Raw genomic sequence first — 23558 nt, 5'->3', positions numbered from 1 at the left:
TGCTGCTTACAGTAAACTTTGTGTTGAATATGGCGGTGTAATTGACTGGAGATTCAAAGGAACTTACTTATATCCAAAACTCAAAGAATGTGGTAAGAAGTGGAAAAATTTGGCATAAAGTTAATTGTTGGTATATTAATAAAATATTCACTAAACGTTCATTGTTTTTATGTAGAAAAACATGCAGTAACAAAGGAGAAATTTTCACAGAATGCGGATCTGCTTGTGCAAAACATGTCGTGATATATCACGTGGTTTAAAATGCAGTGAAAGATGCATTCCTGGATGTCAGTGTCCTAAAGGATCTTACTTGGACGATAAGAATCATTGTGTACCTATGAAGAAATGTCCATGTTTCTTTGAAGGAATTTATTACAAGGCGGGTGAAAGTGTCAAAGTTGGACGTTGTAAAACCTGGTAATTTTCTTTTCGTAGGAACATTATGTTACTATACTTTACATGTTTGTCAGTGTATGAAGATGTCTTCCGCTAAGGTTGTCGAGACGTCAGTAAACGTTAACACCAACAGTCCTTCTCAGAAGTCTACTATCCTGGATGATCTTCATCAAACAAGTGAAGAGCGATACTCCAGGATTCAATCCATTTATTTTATTACTATACTTTCTTATGATCAACGCAATATTTTTTTGCTTTCATTTTTTTAGTACATGTAATAAGGGTGCTATGACCTGTGTCGACGATCGAAAATGCTCATCAAAAAGTAAGAATAACATTGACTTGTTAATGTTTTAAAAAAAGAGAAAATTGTACTTATTAGATTAAAGTAAAAAGGTGCAAAAAGAAATTTTATGTTGTAAATTCAACATATGTAAATGTTATATGTTTGTAAATGATGATCGTCCAGGTTAATAAAGTCCTGAGAAAGACTGTTTTTGTTTTTGGACTGCATTTGACTCTGAAGATGACTACCTCTAAGGTTGTAGAAACGTTAGTCAACAACAACAAAAACAGTCCTTCTCAGAACTTTATTAACCTGGACGATCATCATTTACAAACATATAACGATACTCCCGGGTTCAAACCATTTACTTTATTGGTAAATGTTGTCAAAAAAAAACTTTTATCGATTAGCCGTATAAACATCCTCTTCTTACACGTTGAGATTTTGTTGTTTCTTTAATTTAGATCAACCCTTTTCCTTATTAAGTTCTTGTATGAAACCTGTTAAAACAAACGCCATGTATAGTAACTAAATATGTTTATAGGTCCTTGTGAATCTTTCCCGTGCAAAAATGAAGGTGGTTGTCTTGAGGAAGGAGATACGTTTACTTGTCTTTGTATTAACGGATATAAAGGAAAAACTTGTGAAGGTTTGTTATGATACACTTAAAACTTAAGACTTGACTGAAACAACAACACAAGTTACAGGTTTCTTATTATAACATAAACATATCAGATTGGCAATGAGCTGGTAGTATACGCATGGATTGTTTTTGATTTCAAAGAAAACGTTGAAGTATGAAAGTTTTCAAATCTCATATGAGTATGTTAATTTGATAAGAAAAAAAGATTATAAATTAGGTGTTTGTTAATAAGCACTTTTGTGATCTAATTAAACCTGTGTAACAAAGCTATACGGTTTATAGATTTAGTAGTCCCTAAGAATCATCGAGGTTATACTTATTTTTTGGATAGCTGGAAATGGTTGTGTTTTTATAACCTAGTTGACACGTATTACTTCAAGAAACCGTGTCAAATACACTGCTAAAATTTTTGCTTTCATCAAAAAATACCACTTTAATTGTAGCTGGGGCAATTAAAGGCAAAACGTTAATTGATCTTAAATTAACGTGTACATACATCTCATTTCCAAACTGCAAGATTACACTAAATGGCATTTTCATGGGATATGGGTATGCTGTCTAAAATTGACTTTTGGTGCAATTTGGTGACAATTTTTTGAAGCATACCAAATACAGGAATGGGAAATTCAGCTTAAAGTGTTTATCAGTTCTCAATGCTATCGGATATGTAAACTTCATGTTAAAATGGCTATTGTAAAAAAAAGATGCCCTATACAAAAAGATTGTAACTTCGATGGTGGTATACTAAATAAGTTTAGGTTATGGCAAATAGGAGGGAATATTTGAGATCAGCATTTTAAAATCTATAGAAAAGCGCAAAGTTATCTTAGCATTGGGATGGTGGCAGGGAAATGATACAATCTTAGTGGATAGCCCACGGCCTAATGATTTTGTTTATTTGATAGTCATAAATTTGAAAGTATATAAATGATAACGCAAGTGTCTTTTATTAATATGAAAAAGAGTTATGATTATTTAGCAAATTAAAATAAATTTACATTAACTTAGTTTTTCTATGGTATACTTTCCATTCTTTCAGTGTATTCAAATATAGAAGAAATGGATATTGTGTTGGGTTGTTAGATGTTTAGTTCACATTTACATTTTCTTTACTAACGTTATAATTTTTGTCTTTACACTTGCAGAGTTAATACCAACACCTTGCGACAAACGTCCTTGTAAAAACAACGGTACTTGTACAAACAATGGAGAAAAATTCTCTTGTGAATGTGCTTCTGGTTTTAAAGGCGAAACTTGTGAAGGTTCGTTCATTCATGAGTTTTGTACAATAGCTGATTTACATTAACATATTCTAATGTTAACATTATAAAATGCTATATGGCAACGATCAAATCTTAGATGTTCATGAAATGATTTTGTTATTTGCTTAGTATTGCTCATTTTTTAAAAGCTTTAAAATGTTTTAATGTAATTGTAATGTATTTTTGCTCGGTTATTAAGAAGTTACTTGTACATATCGTCCCTTACTTTTACCCGTTTTTTATGGTGTTTATACGGCACTCTTTCGTTCCTTTGCGCAAATCAAAACAGAAAAAAATTAATGCACATGTTAGCGGGAGTTTACAAATGACAGATATTGCTTGGTAAATTATTTGAAGCATGTCAATCTTTTATTTAAGCTATTATTTGTTTTTTCGTCTAAGATTTAAAAAATTACTTGAGCCTTCACACTAACTATATTTTAGAGAGAATAAATATTTACCATGCTAAAGTAAAACGACTGCAAGTATACCAATAATCATTGAAAGTTATTTTATTTAACATTCAAATTTTTAGTATTTAAGATCATTGAAATAAATAAAGAGCACACATGTTTTTAGAAATGAAATGTTATTACAAAAATTTCCTTTCCATATTAAATAAATAAAACGAACAAATTTTTGAGTTTTAATGAATTTGAGTATCTTGTAAACTTAAGATTGGGACATAGAATGCTTTATATAGCAACTCACACAAAGTTTACGATTATTGAAAATAACAATCATTTTCATGCACAATGACTTATTTTGCAAGAATAGAAAACTATAATTTTGCTGTTATGGTGTAATTCGAACATTTTGTTTGGATTAGTTCTAGAAGTTTTCTATTACGTATCTAGCTGTTTTGGAAATGTAATTACAGTATCTTAACAAAGTACTGCTATCAATAAAAATATAATTTGTCAACCATGGTTTTTTCTAAATTGTATTTTTGATATAGTTGGAGTTTGTGATCATTCTTCTTGCAAGAATGGTGGCTCGTGTGTTGCTGATGGTAGTTCATACAAATGTACATGCCCTCCAGACTTTATTGGTGTTCACTGTGAAACAAGTAAATATTAAGATTTATAATTTTTAAAAATTAAAAAAACAAGTAACAGAATATTTTAGATTCATTGTAACACCAGGTAACTAACACACATCATCTGTGGCTTGAATTAATAAACCTGTCTTTTAAACTCTAATACCACTTGAAACTATAAACTAGTACATTTGACTGGTCTTATGAATGTACAATTACATAAATCATTAATACATTATTGTGTCTAAAAAGTGTTATGTAGTTATTTTTCAACAAAAACTCATTATTTGCAAATGCTTCTTTAACAAATAGATTTATGTACTCCAATAAAAAAAATCTCTTTTTAAAAATTATCTTAAAAATAGTATTTGGGTTTTATTTTAGAGGTTCCAAATCCTTGTGAGCCAAATCCATGTAAAAATGGTGGACAATGCAACATTTTGGGTAACAGCTACACATGTAAATGCAAGCCTGCTTTTGGCGGCAACAACTGCGAACATTCACAATGTAAGTATAAACACCAGAAATTTCATTTTTAGCTACGCAGTTCAAAAAATCACCAGCGATTCCAAATTCAATTTGTTTGTCAAAATTGCATTTAACAAATTCAATGTCAAAGCCTGATTAAATTATCTTCGCTCTGCAGGCTTCCTTGTTGTTTTTTTAAAGCATTTATTGTCTTTATAATAATGCTTAACTGGCATAGTGGAAAAGGTGCAGGGCAAATAGTGTGGAATGCAAAATACAGAAAACAGTGTGTTCGTTTGAAATTCACACATCAACTTAAAAGAAAATGCTCAATCCGTAAATTTTTAAATTTCTAACCGAATCGCTGCAGCAAATATAGAGTATGCAGTTTTTAAAAAAACCTGCTTTCTTCAAAATATCGAAAAGGAAAAATCTGTTATTCATACGATTATACAAAGTAAATGAAACACTTCATATTGCAAACTCCAACATCGCACTCTCTTTTTTTTACCATCCTGAATTATTTAGGAATTGAAAATACTGCACACTACAAACTTTTATATATTCTTTAGCAACATGCATTGCATCTGGTGATCCTCATTACACTTCATTTGATGGCAAAAGATTTGATTTTATGGGAGATTGTGAATACGACTTTGCTAAAGATTGCAGCAAAAAACCACTTTTTACAGTTCGCACAAAAAATACGCGATGTGGAGGGTTTGTCACTTGTACAGCGGCTGTTAAGATCTATATAGCTGGTTACTTCATTCAGTTCACGCGTCAGAGTCGTTCCGCAGTTGTAAACGGAGTTAGGCTTTCACAATTTCCAATAGTTCGTCGTGGTATGTGTTTCTATTTAAATTTCTTTGAATTGATTTAAATTAGTCTTCTTAATGATAAACAGAAAACTCATACAAAAAATTTTGAAAGTTAAGACAGTCAGTAAGCAGCTATTTTGATGTCATTTATTTGAGATCATTAAAATAAATAGATGTTGTTACCTTTACTATACAACAATGTTTTCTTTAAGGATTTAAAATAACCAATCCCAGTGGGAGATGGCTGGTTTTTACTGCTGATATCGGAATGTCAACGAGTTGGGACAGTAGAACTTACGTCAAAGTCACCGTTTCTGGAAAATACAAGGGAAAGATTTGCAGCACATCTCTATGTGGCAATAACAATGGTCGTCGAGATGATGACAATCAATACAGTACAAAATGTTCCCTGCCACCTCAAACATGTTTCCCTGATTCCAAGAAGAAAGCTGTAATAGATAAGTGCCACTTGATGTCCGATACTTCATCTCCATTCCACAAAGCTTGCAACCGTTATGTTGATCCAGCCGCCTTGATCAGTAACTGTAAATATGACGCATGTCGCTGCACAGATCCAACGAAATGTGTTTGTAACGCTTTTGCCGCTTACAGTAAACTTTGTGTTGAATATGGCGGTGTAATTGACTGGAGATTCAAAGGAACTTATTTATATCCAAAACTCAAAGAATGTGGTAAGCATTTAAGTGGAAAAATTTGGCATAAAGTTAACTTTTGGTATATTAATAAAATATTCACTAAACGTTCATTGTTTTTTATGTAGAAAAAACATGCAGTAACAAAGGAGAAATTTTCACAGAATGCGGATCTGCTTGTGCAAAACATGTCGTGATATATCACGTGGTTTAAAATGCAGTGAAAGATGCATTCCTGGATGCCAGTGTCCTAAAGGATCTTACTTGGACGATAAGAATCATTGTGTACCTATGAAGAAATGTCCATGTTTCTTTGAAGGAATTTATTACAAGGCGGGTGAAAGTGTCAAAGTTGGACGTTGTAAAACCTGGTAATTTTCTTTTCGTAGGAACATTATGTTACTATACTTTACATGTTTGTCAGTGTATGAAGATGTCTTCCGCTAAGGTTGTCGAGACGTCAGTAAAAATTAACACCAACAGTCCTTCTCAGGACTCTACTAACCTGAATAATCTTCATCAACAAATAAAGAGCGATACTCCCGGATTCAAACCATTTATTTTATTACTATACTTTCTTATGATCAACATATTTTTTTTCCTTTTTCATTTTTTTAGTACGTGTAATAAGGGTGCTATGACTTGTGTCGACGACCGAAAATGCTCATCAAAAAGTAAGAATAACATTGACTTGTTAATGTTTTTAAAAAAGAGAAAATTGTACTTATTAGATTAATGTAAAAAGGCGCAAAAAAAGAGATTTAATGTTGTAAATTCAACATATGTAAATGTTGTTCAAAAAAAAACTGTTATCGATTAGCCTTGAAACATCCTCTTCTTACACGTTGAGATTTTGTTGTTTCTTTAATTTACATCAACCCTTTTCCTTATTAAGTTCTTGTATGAAACCAGTTAAAACAAACGCCATGTATAGTAACTAAATACTTTTATAGGTCCTTGTGAATCTTTCCCCTGCAAAAATGAAGGTGGTTGTCTTGAGGAAGGAGATACGTTTACTTGTATTTGTATTAACGGATATCGAGGAAAAACTTGTGAAGGTTTGTTATGATACACTTAAAACGTACGACTTGACTGAAACAGTTGCACAAGTCATAGGTTTCTTGTTATAACATAAGCATATCAGATTAGCAATGAGCTGGTAGTATACGCATGGAATGTTTTTGATCGCAAAGAAAACGTTGAAGTATGAAAATTTTCAAATTCATATGTGTATGTTAATTTGATAATAAAAAAAGATTATCAATTTGGCGTTTTTTAATAAGCACTTTTGTCATCTAATTAAACCTGTATAACAAAGCTATACGGTTTATAGATTTGGTAGTCTCTAAAAATCATCGATGTTATACTTATTTTTTGGATAGCTGGAAATGGTTATGCTTTTATAACCTAGTTGACACACGTATTACTTCAAGAAACCGTGTCAAATACACTGCTAAAATTTTTTCTTTCATCAAACAATACCACTTTAGTTGTAGCTGGGGCAATTTAAGGCAAAGCGTTAATTGATCTTAAAATAACGTGTACATACATCTCATTGCCAAACTGCAAGATTACACTAAATGGCATTTCCATGGGATATGGGTATCCTGTCTAAAATTGACTTTTGGTGCAATTTGGTGACAATTTTTTGAAGAATACCAAATACAGGAATGGGAAATTCAGTTAAAGTGTTTATCAATCTGCAATGCTATCGGATATGTAAACTTCATGTTAAAATGGCTATTGTAAAAAAAAGATGCCCTATACAAAAAGATTGTAACTTCGATGGTGGTATACTAAATAAGTTTAGGTTATGGCAAATAGGAGGGAATATTTGAGATCAGCATTTTAAAATCTATAGAAAAGCGCAAAGTTATCTTAGCATTGGGATGGTGGCAGGGAAATGATACAATCTTAGTGGATAGCCCACGGCCTAATGATTTTGTTTATTTGATAGTCATAAATTTGAAAGTATATAAATGATAACGCAAGTGTCTTTTATTAATATGAAAAAGAGTTATGATTATTTAGCAAATTAAAATAAATTTACATTAACTTAGTTTTTCTATGGTATACTTTCCATTCTTTCAGTGTATTCAAATATAGAAGAAATGGATATTGTGTTGGGTTGTTAGATGTTTAGTTCACATTTACATTTTCTTTACTAACGTTATAATTTTTGTCTTTACACTTGCAGAGTTAATACCAACACCTTGCGACAAACGTCCTTGTAAAAACAACGGTACTTGTACAAACAATGGAGAAAAATTCTCTTGTGAATGTGCTTCTGGTTTTAAAGGCGAAACTTGTGAAGGTTCGTTCATTCATGAGTTTTGTACAATAGCTGATTTACATTAACATATTCTAATGTTAACATTATAAAATGCTATATGGCAACGATCAAATCTTAGATGTTCATGAAATGATTTTGTTATTTGCTTAGTATTGCTCATTTTTTAAAAGCTTTAAAATGTTTTAATGTAATTGTAATGTATTTTTGCTCGGTTATTAAGAAGTTACTTGTACATATCGTCCCTTACTTTTACCCGTTTTTTTATGGTGTTTATACGGCACTCTTTCGTTCCTTTGCGCAAATCAAAACAGAAAAAAATTAATGCACATGTTAGCGGGAGTTTACAAATGACAGATATTGCTTGGTAAATTATTTGAAGCATGTCAATCTTTTATTTAAGCTATTATTTGTTTTTTCGTCTAAGATTTAAAAAATTACTTGAGCCTTCACACTAACTATATTTTAGAGAGAATAAATATTTACCATGCTAAAGTAAAACGACTGCAAGTATACCAATAATCATTGAAAGTTATTTTATTTAACATTCAAATTTTTAGTATTTAAGATCATTGAAATAAATAAAGAGCACACATGTTTTTAGAAATGAAATGTTATTACAAAAATTTCCTTTCCATATTAAATAAATAAAACGAACAAATTTTTGAGTTTTAATGAATTTGAGTATCTTGTAAACTTAAGATTGGGACATAGAATGCTTTATATAGCAACTCACACAAAGTTTACGATTATTGAAAATAACAATCATTTTCATGCACAATGACTTATTTTGCAAGAATAGAAAACTATAATTTTGCTGTTATGGTGTAATTCGAACATTTTGTTTGGATTAGTTCTAGAAGTTTTCTATTACGTATCTAGCTGTTTTGGAAATGTAATTACAGTATCTTAACAAAGTACTGCTATCAATAAAAATATAATTTGTCAACCATAGTTTTTTTCTAAATTGTATTTTTGATATAGTTGGAGTTTGTGATCATTCTTCTTGCAAGAATGGTGGCTCGTGTGTTGCTGATGGTAGTTCATACAAATGTACATGCCCTCCAGACTTTATTGGTGTTCACTGTGAAACAAGTAAATATTAAGATTTATAATTTTTAAAAATTAAAAAAACAAGTAACAGAATATTTTAGATTCATTGTAACACCAGGTAACTAACACACATCATCTGTGGCTTGAATTAATAAACCTGTCTTTTAAACTCTAATACCACTTGAAACTATAAACTAGTACATTTGACTGGTCTTATGAATGTACAATTACATAAATCATTAATACATTATTGTGTCTAAAAAGTGTTATGTAGTTATTTTTCAACAAAAACTCATTATTTGCAAATGCTTCTTTAACAAATAGATTTATGTACTCCAATAAAAAAAATCTCTTTTTAAAAATTATCTTAAAAATAGTATTTGGGTTTTATTTTAGAGGTTCCAAATCCTTGTGAGCCAAATCCATGTAAAAATGGTGGACAATGCAACATTTTGGGTAACAGCTACACATGTAAATGCAAGCCTGCTTTTGGCGGCAACAACTGCGAACATTCACAATGTAAGTATAAACACCAGAAATTTCATTTTTAGCTACGCAGTTCAAAAAATCACCAGCGATTCCAAATTCAATTTGTTTGTCAAAATTGCATTTAACAAATTCAATGTCAAAGCCTGATTAAATTATCTTCGCTCTGCAGGCTTCCTTGTTGTTTTTTTAAAGCATTTATTGTCTTTATAATAATGCTTAACTGGCATAGTGGAAAAGGTGCAGGGCAAATAGTGTGGAATGCAAAATACAGAAAACAGTGTGTTCGTTTGAAATTCACACATCAACTTAAAAGAAAATGCTCAATCCGTAAATTTTTTTAAATTTCTAACCGAATCGCTGCAGCAAATATAGAGTATGCAGTTTTTAAAAAAACCTGCTTTCTTCAAAATATCGAAAAGGAAAAATCTGTTATTCATACGATTATACAAAGTAAATGAAACACTTCATATTGCAAACTCCAACATCGCACTCTCTTTTTTTTACCATCCTGAATTATTTAGGAATTGAAAATACTGCACACTACAAACTTTTATATATTCTTTAGCAACATGCATTGCATCTGGTGATCCTCATTACACTTCATTTGATGGCAAAAGATTTGATTTTATGGGAGATTGTGAATACGACTTTGCTAAAGATTGCAGCAAAAAACCACTTTTTACAGTTCGCACAAAAAATACGCGATGTGGAGGGTTTGTCACTTGTACAGCGGCTGTTAAGATCTATATAGCTGGTTACTTCATTCAGTTCACGCGTCAGAGTCGTTCCGCAGTTGTAAACGGAGTTAGGCTTTCACAATTTCCAATAGTTCGTCGTGGTATGTGTTTCTATTTAAATTTCTTTGAATTGATTTAAATTAGTCTTCTTAATGATAAACAGAAAACTCATACAAAAAATTTTGAAAGTTAAGACAGTCAGTAAGCAGCTATTTTGATGTCATTTATTTGAGATCATTAAAATAAATAGATGTTGTTACCTTTACTATACAACAATGTTTTCTTTAAGGATTTAAAATAACCAATCCCAGTGGGAGATGGCTGGTTTTTACTGCTGATATCGGAATGTCAACGAGTTGGGACAGTAGAACTTACGTCAAAGTCACCGTTTCTGGAAAATACAAGGGAAAGATTTGCAGCACATCTCTATGTGGCAATAACAATGGTCGTCGAGATGATGACAATCAATACAGTACAAAATGTTCCCTGCCACCTCAAACATGTTTCCCTGATTCCAAGAAGAAAGCTGTAATAGATAAGTGCCACTTGATGTCCGATACTTCATCTCCATTCCACAAAGCTTGCAACCGTTATGTTGATCCAGCCGCCTTGATCAGTAACTGTAAATATGACGCATGTCGCTGCACAGATCCAACGAAATGTGTTTGTAACGCTTTTGCCGCTTACAGTAAACTTTGTGTTGAATATGGCGGTGTAATTGACTGGAGATTCAAAGGAACTTATTTATATCCAAAACTCAAAGAATGTGGTAAGCATTTAAGTGGAAAAATTTGGCATAAAGTTAACTTTTGGTATATTAATAAAATATTCACTAAACGTTCATTGTTTTTTATGTAGAAAAAACATGCAGTAACAAAGGAGAAATTTTCACAGAATGCGGATCTGCTTGTGCAAAAACATGTCGTGATATATCACGTGGTTTAAAATGCAGTGAAAGATGCATTCCTGGATGCCAGTGTCCTAAAGGATCTTACTTGGACGATAAGAATCATTGTGTACCTATGAAGAAATGTCCATGTTTCTTTGAAGGAATTTATTACAAGGCGGGTGAAAGTGTCAAAGTTGGACGTTGTAAAACCTGGTAATTTTCTTTTCGTAGGAACATTATGTTACTATACTTTACATGTTTGTCAGTGTATGAAGATGTCTTCCGCTAAGGTTGTCGAGACGTCAGTAAAAATTAACACCAACAGTCCTTCTCAGGACTCTACTAACATGAATAATCTTCATCAACAAATGAAGAGCGATACTCCCGGATTTAAACCATTTATTTTATTACTATACTTTCTTATGATCAACATATTTTTTTTCCTTTTTCATTTTTTTAGTACGTGTAATAAGGGTGCTATGACTTGTGTCGACGACCGAAAATGCTCATCAAAAAGTAAGAATAACATTGACTTGTTAATGTTTTTAAAAAAGAGAAAATTGTACTTATTAGATTAATGTAAAAAGGCGCAAAAAAAGAGATTTAATGTTGTAAATTCAACATATGTAAATGTTGTTCAAAAAAAAACTGTTATCGATTAGCCTTGAAACATCCTCTTCTTACACGTTGAGATTTTGTTGTTTCTTTAATTTAGATCAACCCTTTTCCTTATTATGTTCTTGTATGAAACCAGTTAAAACAAACGCCATGTATAGTAACTAAATACGTTTATAGGTCCTTGTGAATCTTTCCCGTGCAAAAATGAAGGTGGTTGTCTTGAGGAAGGAGATACGTTTACTTGTATTTGTATTAACGGATATCGAGGAAAAACTTGTGAAGGTTTGTTATGATACACTTAAAACGTACGACTTGACTGAAACAGTTGCACAAGTCATAGGTTTCTTGTTATAACATAAGCATATCAGATTAGCAATGTGCTGGTAGTATACGCATAGAATGTTTTTGATCGCAAAGAAAACGTTGAAGTATGAAAATTTTCAAATTCATATGTGTATGTTAATTTGATAATAAAAAAAGATTATAAATTTGGCGTTTTTTAATAAGCACTTTTGTCATCTAATTAAACCTGTATAACAAAGCTATACGGTTTATAGATTTGGTAGTCTCTAAGAATCATCGATGTTATACTTATTTTTTTGGATAGCTGGAAATGGTTATGCTTTTATAACCTAGTTGACACACGTATTACTTCAAGAAACCGTGTCAAATACACTGCTAAAATTTTTTCTTTCATCAAACAATACCACTTTAGTTGTAGCTGGGGCAATTTAAGGCAAAGCGTTAATTGATCTTAAAATAACGTGTACATACATCTCATTGCCAAACTGCAAGATTACACTAAATGGCATTTCCATGGGATATGGGTATCCTGTCTAAAATTGACTTTTGGTGCAATTTGGTGACAATTTTTTGAAGAATACCAAATACAGGAATGGGAAATTCAGTTAAAGTGTTTATCAATCTGCAATGCTATCGGATATGTAAACTTCATGTTAAAATGGCTATTGTAAAAAAAAGATGCCCTATACAAAAAGATTGTAACTTCGATGGTGGTATACTAAATAAGTTTAGGTTATGGCAAATAGGAGGGAATATTTGAGATCAGCATTTTAAAATCTATAGAAAAGCGCAAAGTTATCTTAGCATTGGGATGGTGGCAGGGAAATGATACAATCTTAGTGGATAGCCCACGGCCTAATGATTTTGTTTATTTGATAGTCATAAATTTGAAAGTATATAAATGATAACGCAAGTGTCTTTTATTAATATGAAAAAGAGTTATGATTATTTAGCAAATTAAAATAAATTTACATTAACTTAGTTTTTCTATGGTATACTTTCCATTCTTTCAGTGTATTCAAATATAGAAGAAATGGATATAGTGTTGGGTTGTTAGATGTTTAGTTCACATTTACATTTTCTTTACTAACGTTATAATTTTTGTCTTTACACTTGCAGAGTTAATACCAACACCTTGCGACAAACGTCCTTGTAAAAACAACGGTACTTGTACAAACAATGGAGATAAATTCTCGTGTGAATGTGCTTCTGGTTTTAAAGGCGAAACTTGTGAAGGTTCGTTCATTCATGAGTTTTGTACAATAGCTGATTTACAACAACATATTCTAATGATAACATTATAAAATGCTATATGGCAACGATCAAATCTTAGGTGTTCATGAAATGATTTTGTTATTTGCTTAGTATTGCTCATTTTTTAAAAGCTTTAAAATGTTTTAATGTAATTGTAATGTATTTGGGTCGGTTATAAAGAAGTTACTTGTACATATCGTCCCTTACTTTTACCCGTTTTTTATGGTGTTTATACGGCACTCTTTCGTTCCTTTGCGCAAATCAAAACAGAAAAAAATTAATGCACATGTTAGCGGGAGTTTACAAATGACAGATATTGCTTGGTAAATTATATGAAGCATGTCAATCTTTTATTTAAGCTATTATTTGTTTTTTCGTCTAAGATTTAAAAAATCCTTTGAGCCTTCACACTAACTATATTTTAGAGAGAATAAATATTTACCATGCTAAAGTAAAACGACTGCAAGTATACCAATAATCATTGAAAGTTATTTTATTTAACATTCAAATTTTTAGTATTTAAGATCATTGAAATAAATAAAGAGCACACATGTTTTTAGAAATGAAATGTTATTACAAAAATTTCCTTTCCATATTAAATAAATAAAACGAACAAATTTTTGAGTGAATTGAATTTTAGTATCTTGTAAACTTAAGATTGGGGTATAGAATGCTTTATATAGCCACTCACACAAAGTTTACGATTATTGAAAATAGGATTCATTTTCATGCACATTGACTTATTTTGCAAGAATAGAAAACTATAATTTTGCTGTTATTGTGTAATTCGAACATTTTGTGTGGATGAGTTTTAGAAGTTTTCCATTACGTATCTAGCTGTTTTGGAAATGTAATTGCAGTATCTTAACAAAGTACTGCTATCAATAAAATATAACTTGTCAATCATAGTTTTTTTCTAAATTGTATTTTTGATATAGTTGGAGTTTGTGATCATTCTTCTTGCAAGAATGGTGGCTCGTGTGTTGCTGATGGTAGTTCATACAAATGTACATGCCCTCCAGACTTTATTGGTGTTCACTGTGAAACAAGTAAATATTAAGATTTATAATTTTTAAGAAACTAGAAAACAAGTAACTGAATATTTTAGATTCATTGTAACACCAGGTAACTAACACACATCATCTGTGGTTTTAATTAATAAATCTGTCTTTTACACTCTAATACCACTTGAAACTATAAACTAGTACATTTGACTGGTCTTATGAGTGTACACTTACATAAATCATTAATAGATTATTGTGTCTAAAAATTGTAATGTAGCTATTTTTCAACAAAAACTCATTATTTGCAAATGCTTCTTTAACAAATAGATTTATGTACTCTTACACAAAAAATCCTTTTTTACAAATTATCTTAAAAATAGTATTTGGGTTTTATTTTAGAGGTTCCAAATCCTTGTGAGCCAAATCCATGTAAAAATGGTGGACAATGCAACATTTTGGGTAACAGCTACACATGTAAATGCAAGCCTGCTTTTGGCGGAAACAACTGCGAACATTCACAATGTAAGTATAAACACCAGAAATGTCATTTTTAGTTACTCAATTCAAAAAATTACCAGCGATTCCAAGTTCAATTTGTTTGTCAAAATTGCATTTAACAAATTCAATGTCAAAGCATTATTAAATTATCTTCGCTCTGTAGGCTTCCTTGTTGTTTTTTTTTAAAGCTTTTATTGTCTTTATCATAATGCTTAACTGGCATAGTGGAAAAGGTGCAGGGCATATAGTGTGGAATGCAAAATACAGTAAACAGTTTGTTCGTTTGAAATTCACTTGTCAACTTAAAAGAAAATGCTCAATCCGTAAATTTTTTTAATATCTAACCGAGTCGCTGCAGCAAATATAGACTATGCAGTTTTTAAAAAACCTGCTTTCTTCAAAAAATCGAAAAGGAAAAATCTGTTATTCATACGATTATACAAAGTAAATGAAACACTTCATATTGCAAACTCCAACATCGACTCTCTTTTTTTACCATGCTGAATTATTTAAATATAGGAGTTGAAAATACTGTACACTACAAACTTTTATATATTCTTTAGCAACATGCATTGCATCTGGTGATCCTCATTACACTTCATTTGATGGCAAAAGATTTGATTTTATGGGAGATTGTGAATACGACTTTGCCAAAGATTGCAGCAAAAAATCACTTTTTACAGTTCGCACTAAAAATACGCGTTGTGGGAGGCGTGTCACTTGTACAGCGGCTGTTAAGATCTATATAGCTGGTTACTTCATTCAGTTCACACGTCAGAGTCGTTCCGCAGTTGTAAACGGAGTTAGACTTTCACAATTTCCAATAGTTCGCCGTGGTATGTGTTTCTATTTTAATTTATTTGAATTGATTTAAATTAGTCTTATTAATGATGAACAGAAAACTCATACGAAAAAGTTTGAAAGTTTAGACAGTCAGTAAGCAGCTATTGTGATGTCATTCATTTGAGATCAGTAAAATGAATAAATGTTGTTACCTTTACTATACAACCTTGTTTTCTTTAAGGATTTAAAATCACCAATCCCAGTGGGAGTTGGCTGGTTTTTACTGCTGATATCGGAATGTCAACGAGTTGGGACAGTAGATATTACGTCAAAGTCACCGTTTCTGGAAAATACAAGGGAAAGGTTTGCAGCACATCTCTATGTGGCAATAACAATGGTCGTCGAGATGATGACAATCAATACAGTACAAAATGTTCCCTGCCACCTCAAACATGTTTCCCTGATTCCAAGAAGAAGGCTGTAATAGATAAATGCCACTTGATGTCCGATACTTCATCTCCATTCCACAAAGCATGCAACCGTTATGTTGATCCAGCCGCCTTGATCAGTAACTGTAAATATGACGCATGTCGCTGCACAGATCCAACGAAATGTGTTTGTAACGCTTTTGCTGCTTACAGTAAACTTTGTGTTGAATATGGCGGTGTAATTGACTGGAGATTCAAAGGAACTTACTTATATCCAAAACTCAAAGAATGTGGTAAGAAGTGGAAAAATTTGGCATAACGTTAATTGTTAATATATTAGTAAAATATTCACTAAACGTTCATTGTTTTTTATGTAGAGGAAACATGCAGTAACAAAGGAGAAATTTTCACAGAATGCGGATCTGCTTGTGCAAAAACATGTCGTGATATATCACGTGGTTTAAAATGCAGTGAAAGATGCATTCCTGGATGTCAGTGTCCTAAAGGATCTTACTTGGACGATAAGAATCATTGTGTACCTATGAAGAAATGTCCATGTTTCTTTGAAGGAATTTATTACAAGGCGGGTGAAAGTGTCAAAGTTGGACGTTGTAAAACCTGGTAATTTTCTTTTCGTAGGAACATTATGTTACTATACTTTACATGTTTGTCAGTGTATGAAGATGTCTTCCGCTAAGGTTGTCGAGACGTCAGTAAAAATTAACACCAACAGTCCTTCTCAGGACTCTACTAACCTGAACAATCTTCATCAACAAATGAAGAGCGATACTCCCGGATTCACACCATTTGTTTTATTACTATACTTTCTTATGATCAACATAATTTTTTTTTCGTTTTTCATTTTTTTAGTACGTGTAATAAGGGTGCTATGACTTGTGTCGACGACCGAAAATGCTCATCAAAAAGTAAGAATAACATTGACTTGTTAATGTTTTAAAAAAAGAGAAAATTGTACTTATTAGATTGATGTAAAAAGGCGCAAAAAAAAAGATTTTATGTTGTAAATTCAACATATGTAAATGTTGTCAAAAAAAAACTTTTATCGATTAGCCGTAGAGACATCCTCTTCTTACACGTTGAGATTTTGTTGTTTCTATAATTTAGATCAACCCTTTTCCTTATTAAGTTCTTGTATGAGACCTGTTAAAATAAACGCCATGTATAGTAACTAAATGCGTTTATAGGTCCTTGTGAATCTTTCCCGTGCAAAAATGAAGGTGGTTGTCTTGAGGAAGGAGATACGTTTACTTGTTTTTGTATTAACGGATATCAAGGAAAAACTTGTGAAGGTTTGTTATGATGCACTTATATTTATAAAAAACAGTTGTCATGAAGGTTTTAACTGAATTTCAAAAAAACGGTTGAATTGGATTTCAAACTACATCATATTAGTTATTTACTTATGTACGTGGTTTTTGTAGATAACTTTTTTGCAGGCTTACTGCAATGTTTTACTAAAAAATGTCCGTACATTTTGTTTGTTTGTTTGTGCACATTACACGCTATGTCATAATTAAAATAGAATGCATTCAAAAAGAGGAAACTAGTAAAAAAATGCCACCATGCTGCATTCACTGATCTGGCTGTACTATATTTGCGTTTGCGCTAAATTGTCGCTCGCTATTTCACAGATGACAATTAAAACTAAGTAATTCAGTATATTTTACACGTATAAGCTTCCTATGCTGGTGATTACAAACATCTATTAGTTTTGATTTGCCAAGTGACACAACTAAATTGATACACCATACTGCTTGTATTACGATGAGAAGTAAATACAAAATCGTTTTGAACACAGAGAAGCCATTCGTACTAGAGCAGTACTCAGACAGGCTATTCATTCTGGATTTCTAAAATTTATCTGTTTTTACTCGTAAGCATTGCCAAGCATTTTCTATTCTTTGCCGTTTCTTGTGCAAAATGCTTGACACATTTACGTACGCAATGCACTCACCAAAGTATGATCATATTGTTGAACTTTCCGCTTATCGTGTGTGAACATTTCTTTTGCAATCAGTAAGCAGAAAAGTACTTTTGGATCAGCTGCAGTTCTTAATTTTTTTTACTCCTAATGCTTAACTTTTTATTTGTTGTCGTTTCTTTTGCAACAAAGTTAACGTTAAATTTGGTGTCTTCAATTCGATGGATTTATTTTTCTTTCCAGTTTGTAAGGATTTACATAACATTTATTTCAAAGTTGACCAAATAGATTGAAACATGTTATACGATGCGTTTAAAACAAATCATAAGATGATATTATTAATATAATCGCCCTTCCTTGCCGTGTGCAAAATTTTCAGAAATTAGTATTTTTAAAATTATATTAGAAAAGAATTATAAAGGAAAAAGACAGCCCATTTCTCAGAAATAAAAAATACCAATGTCCTTTTTCACATATTTTCAATGTGTATTATTTGTATTATGCTCATCCAACTGCTTCATTTGTGGCAATATATTTACCAGTATGTCCACATGTAAGCATTGCTCACCTATTTTTTTATAAATACTCCAATCATCCTCCATTTATCATAAAACAACTACTAGTCTCTCTATCATTAAACAACTACCAGTCTTGAAAAACCACAGGATTTCGTCGATATCGTCTGTCAAAAATATCATCGAGTAGCTCAAATTTACAGCAACGCTATAGAACATCAATACAACATCATTTTCAACTAAGGTAGAGAAACACACCCAGTCCAACAAATGAAAATGCACTAGAAGTATTATTTGGCTCAATCCAAATTAAATAAAAACGTTGAAACTAACATTGCAGAAGATTTTTTGAAATTGATTGACAAGCACTTTCCTATATTCAATTAACGCACAATAAAATTTTCGAACGCAATACTGCAAAAGTTAGTAACTTTTTTTTTGTTTACTTTTACTTTTATACAACTTTTTGCCGCCATCAAAATATCTCCCTTTTAAATTTTAGTTGTCCCCAACTTAAAAAGAAATAAATATAAATAGGTTTACCACATTAAAGTGGGTTTCTCTGAAACTACTACAGTCATAAATACAAATACTAGTTTTTACATCAAGGTGGGATTTTCCACAGCTTTTGAAGAAAATAATTCTAAATTTGGTCTCCAAGCAACTTTAACAAACTTCTAGCTATATCATTGTTACTTTAAATAGAAGTTAGTTTTTTGTGCAATTATTTTTAATTTTGTATTGTGTTCAAATATCAAGGCAAAAGGATTATCTACAGTAATACGATTATCTTTCTGTTCATAGAGTTACCACCGTCATCTTGCGACTCACGTCCTTGTAAAAACAATGGTATTTGTACAAGTAATGGAGATGCATTCTCGTGTGAATGTGCTGTTGGCTTTGAAGGCAACACTTGCGAAGGTTAGCAAGGCTTGAGTTCTCCTTGAAGTTATTGTTGAAAATACAATTTGATTTCCATGTATAAAAGACTTGAATATGGGTCATTAAAAGCTTTATAATCATTCAAATATCAAATACAACTTGGTTTTAACCTCACTGTAAATCACACCGAACCTCAAAAACGTAATTGCAAAAACGTAATTGGAGTATCTATGACATAAACAGAATTATCAAATATACATTAACTACGTGTAATATAATCCTCAATTACAATACAAACAACAATTTTGTCGTGCATTTTCATCACAATGTTTAGGGTTGATTTTTTTTCATTTTAGTTCCTAACGCTTGTGCCAGCGAACCTTGTAAAAATGAAGGTGTTTGTACAACTGTTGGATCTTCTTATAACTGTAAATGCAAATATGGTTTCACTGGAAAGAACTGCCAGAGTAAGTGTACTCATACGTTTTCTTAATTGAAATACAGTCAACATGTGATTAAAGCTGGACCGATGCAGAAATTTTTATACAAAGCAAATTTTGCAAATTTATGATGTCAAACTTCAAATGACGCCAAATGACCTAAAACTTGAAACTATTGATAATTTTAGTTTTTTATATCAATGACACAAATAGACGAGGCTTTTGTATATCATCGTTTATTAGTATTTGGCACATGTCATTGATAAGAAATTATCAAAATTTATCATTATATTAGACAAAAAGTGCTTAATCATTTTTAGCAAAGTGTAATACAAATGAAATAATCTTTTCAAAGCAGATCAGATTATGAAGATATACCCTTTACTTCCATTAAAAAAAAGATGCCCTATATGAAAAGCTAGCAACTTCGATGGTTGTTTACTAAATAACTTTAGGTTATGGTGAATAGGAAGGGAAAATTGAAATCAGCATTTTAAAATCTATAGAATAGCGTAAAGTTATCTTAGCATTGCGATTGTGGTAGGGAAATGATACTCTTTTAGTGGACAGCCCACGACCTAATGATTTTGTATATTTGATAATCAGAAATTTGAACGTATAAAAGTGATTATGCATGTGTCTTTTATTAATATGAAAAAGAGTTATGATTATTTAGCAAATTGAAATAAATTTATATAAACTTAGTTTTTCTATGGTATACTTTCCATTCTTTCAGTGTATTTAATTGTAGAAGAAATGGATTTAATGTTGGGTTGTCGAATGCTTATTTCGCAATTGCATTTCATTTACTAATGTTATAATTTTTATCTTCACGTTTGCAGAGTTAATACCAAAACCGTGCGACAAACGTCCTTGTAAAAACAACGGTGTTTGTACAAACAATGGAGATAAGTTCTCTTGTAAATGTGCTTCTGGTTTTAAAGGCGAAACTTGTGAAGGTTTGTTTAATTTTTTCGTTAAGCCAAATGTCTAAGATGTTAAGCCAATTTATAGGATTTATAATTACTATTTAACAATCAAAACAGAGCAAGATTTCTTTAACTTACAAGATACACAATTTGTCACAAACCTACTAAGACAAAGAAATTATTATTACTTTGAACAGTCAACATTGTAACAAGTACTACCTTCAAGTCAAAATCAGTTAGCTGCGAAAAATATCAAGTAAATAAATCTTTAACATCCAAACATTGCCTTGGAGAGGATGAATTAAATACTTGTTAACAAAAATACATTAACTCAAATTTTATAATCGTAATCAAATTTGAAATGTTTTCTTTCTGAAAATTGAAGTCTGTCGATTAACTTATTTCACCAGGTCTGCCTCGAATATATTCTTTTGGGTATTTGTATTTTTTAAATGAATTGTAAACATAAAAGCGTTACCTTTTTGTTCATTGTGCACATGCGTCATCAAAGTCATTAGAGATGTTTTTCTCAACAGAACTAATTTTGATACACTGTATTTAAATTTTTCAAAATTGGATGATATTCCGTTGTAAATGTTACAACACGACTTCGTTGATTGTCTTTATACGATAGGCACTCTTGCAAATATTTCTTTAATATTATGAATAAATAAATTTACTTAGTTTAAATGCCAATTACAGCTATTTAGATGATTCTACAACATAATAAAATTTTGATCACTACTCTTTAAGACAAGTTGACAAAAGATAATGTCGAATACGATTCTTGCTTTTAAAAATGATTAGATGTAAAATAAAAGTTTCCAAACTGAATTATTGCAATTTAGTTTTATACTGTTGATTCATTAGAAAAAATTATTTCCATTTTAATTTCAGCCCTTGTCCAACCAGTCTGCGTGAACGCAAATTGGGGGATATCTTTCGAAAAAGAAGGATGGTCGAACTGTGGTCCCCAAAACAAGTTTATCACTGGCTTTTATCGTAACAGCGTAATTAAGGATGATGGACTCGACCGTCTTGAACAAGCAAAATGCTGCCCGTTAAGTCCAAAATATTTCGCCCAAAACATTATTTGTAAAAACGCTAACTGGGAGAGAACTTTCAACATGTTAGTACCTTTTCCTACAAATATACTTTTAGACAATAATTGTGTGTTGGTGTACCAAGCTAGTGCATGCTACTGTGAAAGTGAACGAAAAACCAAAAAAGAGGAAACATTACGCACACCATACAACCATGAACAATCATGACGGTTTAATTTTATGTCAATAAGTGCGTTCCTGATATGGACAATTTTTGAAAGGGTTAATCTGAGATGGTACTAATTATTTGTTGTTGTGTTTTGACATTTTGACTTTTCATTTCTATCGAGTTTTGTACTTTATTCCTCTTTTAACGTTGCTGTGGAACTGATCATTTTGCTAGCTACCGATAGCTGAGATATTCTGTTTTTTGCAATCAACTTTAAGAATTGTTTTTTTATGAGCTGCGTAATGTTTATTAATTTTTCTCGCAATGAAAATTAGCGACTGAAACAGCTTTTTAATTAAAAAATTTGCAATGTCTTAAAGAATTAAATTCATGAAATAAAGACAGAAACTTATTACCAAACAAATTGTATTTAGACGAGGAACATGGAATATTTGTCCAAAAGGGTATTTTCTATATGGTCTGTATCGTTCGAATGGCAATCACTTATCAAACATCGAAAGAGGAAGGTGTTGCAAACCAATTAATTATCCCGAAAAGTATGGTGGCTGTAGCCATGAAAAAATTGATTTCAAAAAGAAAGGATGGACAATGTGCAAAAAAGATGGCTACTACATTGCTGGGTTAAGACGAGATTATAAAGGGAATTGGCTTCATAATATTGATTACTTGAGATGCTGTAAAATGTGAACTGGTAATAATCAAAAAAACGTATTTATTTTTAAACATTAATGAAAAATTAATAATTTTATAATCTCTTTTTGTGTAGATTGAAGCTCTATGGCACCCACTTGACACGTTATAATAGGTTATGGTTTCAGAAAAGAAAAATATTTGTTGTAGTCACAAAGTGTATTTTACTTAATTACTTAGCTTACTGTTCAATAAAACTTTGCATTAAAAAGATAAAGCGTGTACTTTTAAATTGCCATGGCACAAACAGCGTACCTAAGTTATAATGCATGAAACTCTTCAGTGATTTTTCTGCACTTGTAATTCCATGACAAAAAAATCACACTAAATTTCTCTATTCTTCACAAGTATAAAAGCTTTCAACCACTTTTACACTTGTTATATGAAATATTATGTTTTAAGTGTACTTATAACAAGAAGAGTAACTGGATTGCAAGTTGCTCTACCTTGCAAAAACCATTTGAGACCTTATTTCAATGGTAAGTCATATTGTTGTGGCCTTTAATGATTTGTTTTAGTCTATTCATAAAATCATTTTTCAGATTTTAAATGGATACATTTCTTTAAATAGTTTATTTTTTTTAATTATTTAAATAAAGTAAATAAAGTTACATAAATCGTTTAAATAGACGGTAATTTGGTCATGTGAAGGAAATTTTGTACGTGATTTGTAAATACTTTATATACGCAAAAGGTACGTAATAAATTGGACGGCTGTCTCCATGCGATCAAAAGAATTCCTTTGAATCCAAAAACTGTTCTTTTTTAATCGCAAAATTACTCGAGTAAAGAAGTTCTTTGAAACATTGAATCATGAAAATATTGCAATGTAAAAGAAATTTACTGTCAAAGTGAATCAAAATTTTATAACATAAGGGTTGAAAGCGAGGTCCAACTTAGACGATACAAATTGCTTCGCTTATTAAATGTTATCTTTGCAGAAACTATTATAAAAAAGTAGATATTCCCTTCCTTCCATGAAGCCCATGGATGCTTTCGTTGATGGTGAGAGA

At 31.3% G+C, this 23558-nt stretch overlaps 2 protein-coding genes across 2 annotated transcripts; both read left to right on the top strand.

Annotated features, from left to right (window-relative positions):
* The first annotated feature begins 183 nt into the window (after positions 1–183).
* Positions 184–4977, top strand: LOC124457191 (adhesive plaque matrix protein 2-like). The gene is made up of 7 exons (XM_047007473.1): positions 184–417; positions 666–721; positions 1227–1331; positions 2471–2587; positions 3546–3656; positions 4011–4133; positions 4667–4977. Exons 1-7 carry the CDS (start codon positions 212–214, stop codon positions 4975–4977), a joined length of 1029 nt encoding a protein of 342 aa, XP_046863429.1. The 5' UTR covers positions 184–211.
* An 800-nt stretch (positions 4978–5777) lies between these two features.
* Positions 5778–22758, top strand: LOC124458514 (neurogenic locus notch homolog protein 2-like). The gene is made up of 25 exons (XM_047008506.1): positions 5778–5939; positions 6187–6242; positions 6522–6626; positions 7766–7882; positions 8843–8953; positions 9308–9430; positions 9966–10238; positions 10427–10906; positions 10996–11239; positions 11487–11542; positions 11822–11926; positions 13067–13183; positions 14140–14250; positions 14605–14727; positions 15267–15539; positions 15728–16207; positions 16292–16535; positions 16785–16840; positions 17120–17224; positions 19176–19292; positions 19610–19720; positions 20536–20652; positions 21520–21751; positions 22269–22546; positions 22622–22758. The coding sequence occupies exons 1-24, from the start codon at positions 5860–5862 to the stop codon at positions 22540–22542; spliced, it is 4110 nt and encodes a 1369-aa protein (XP_046864462.1). The 5' UTR covers positions 5778–5859; the 3' UTR covers positions 22543–22546; positions 22622–22758.
* Positions 22759–23558: the final 800 nt, after the last annotated feature.

Source organism: Xenia sp. Carnegie-2017, unplaced genomic scaffold (genome assembly GCF_021976095.1).
Source record: "Xenia sp. Carnegie-2017 unplaced genomic scaffold, XeniaSp_v1 HiC_scaffold_6, whole genome shotgun sequence".
Taxonomy (NCBI): domain Eukaryota; kingdom Metazoa; phylum Cnidaria; class Anthozoa; order Malacalcyonacea; family Xeniidae; genus Xenia; species Xenia sp. Carnegie-2017.
Note: the sequence above shows the minus strand (reverse complement) of the source record. Positions and strands in the feature narration are given on the sequence as shown.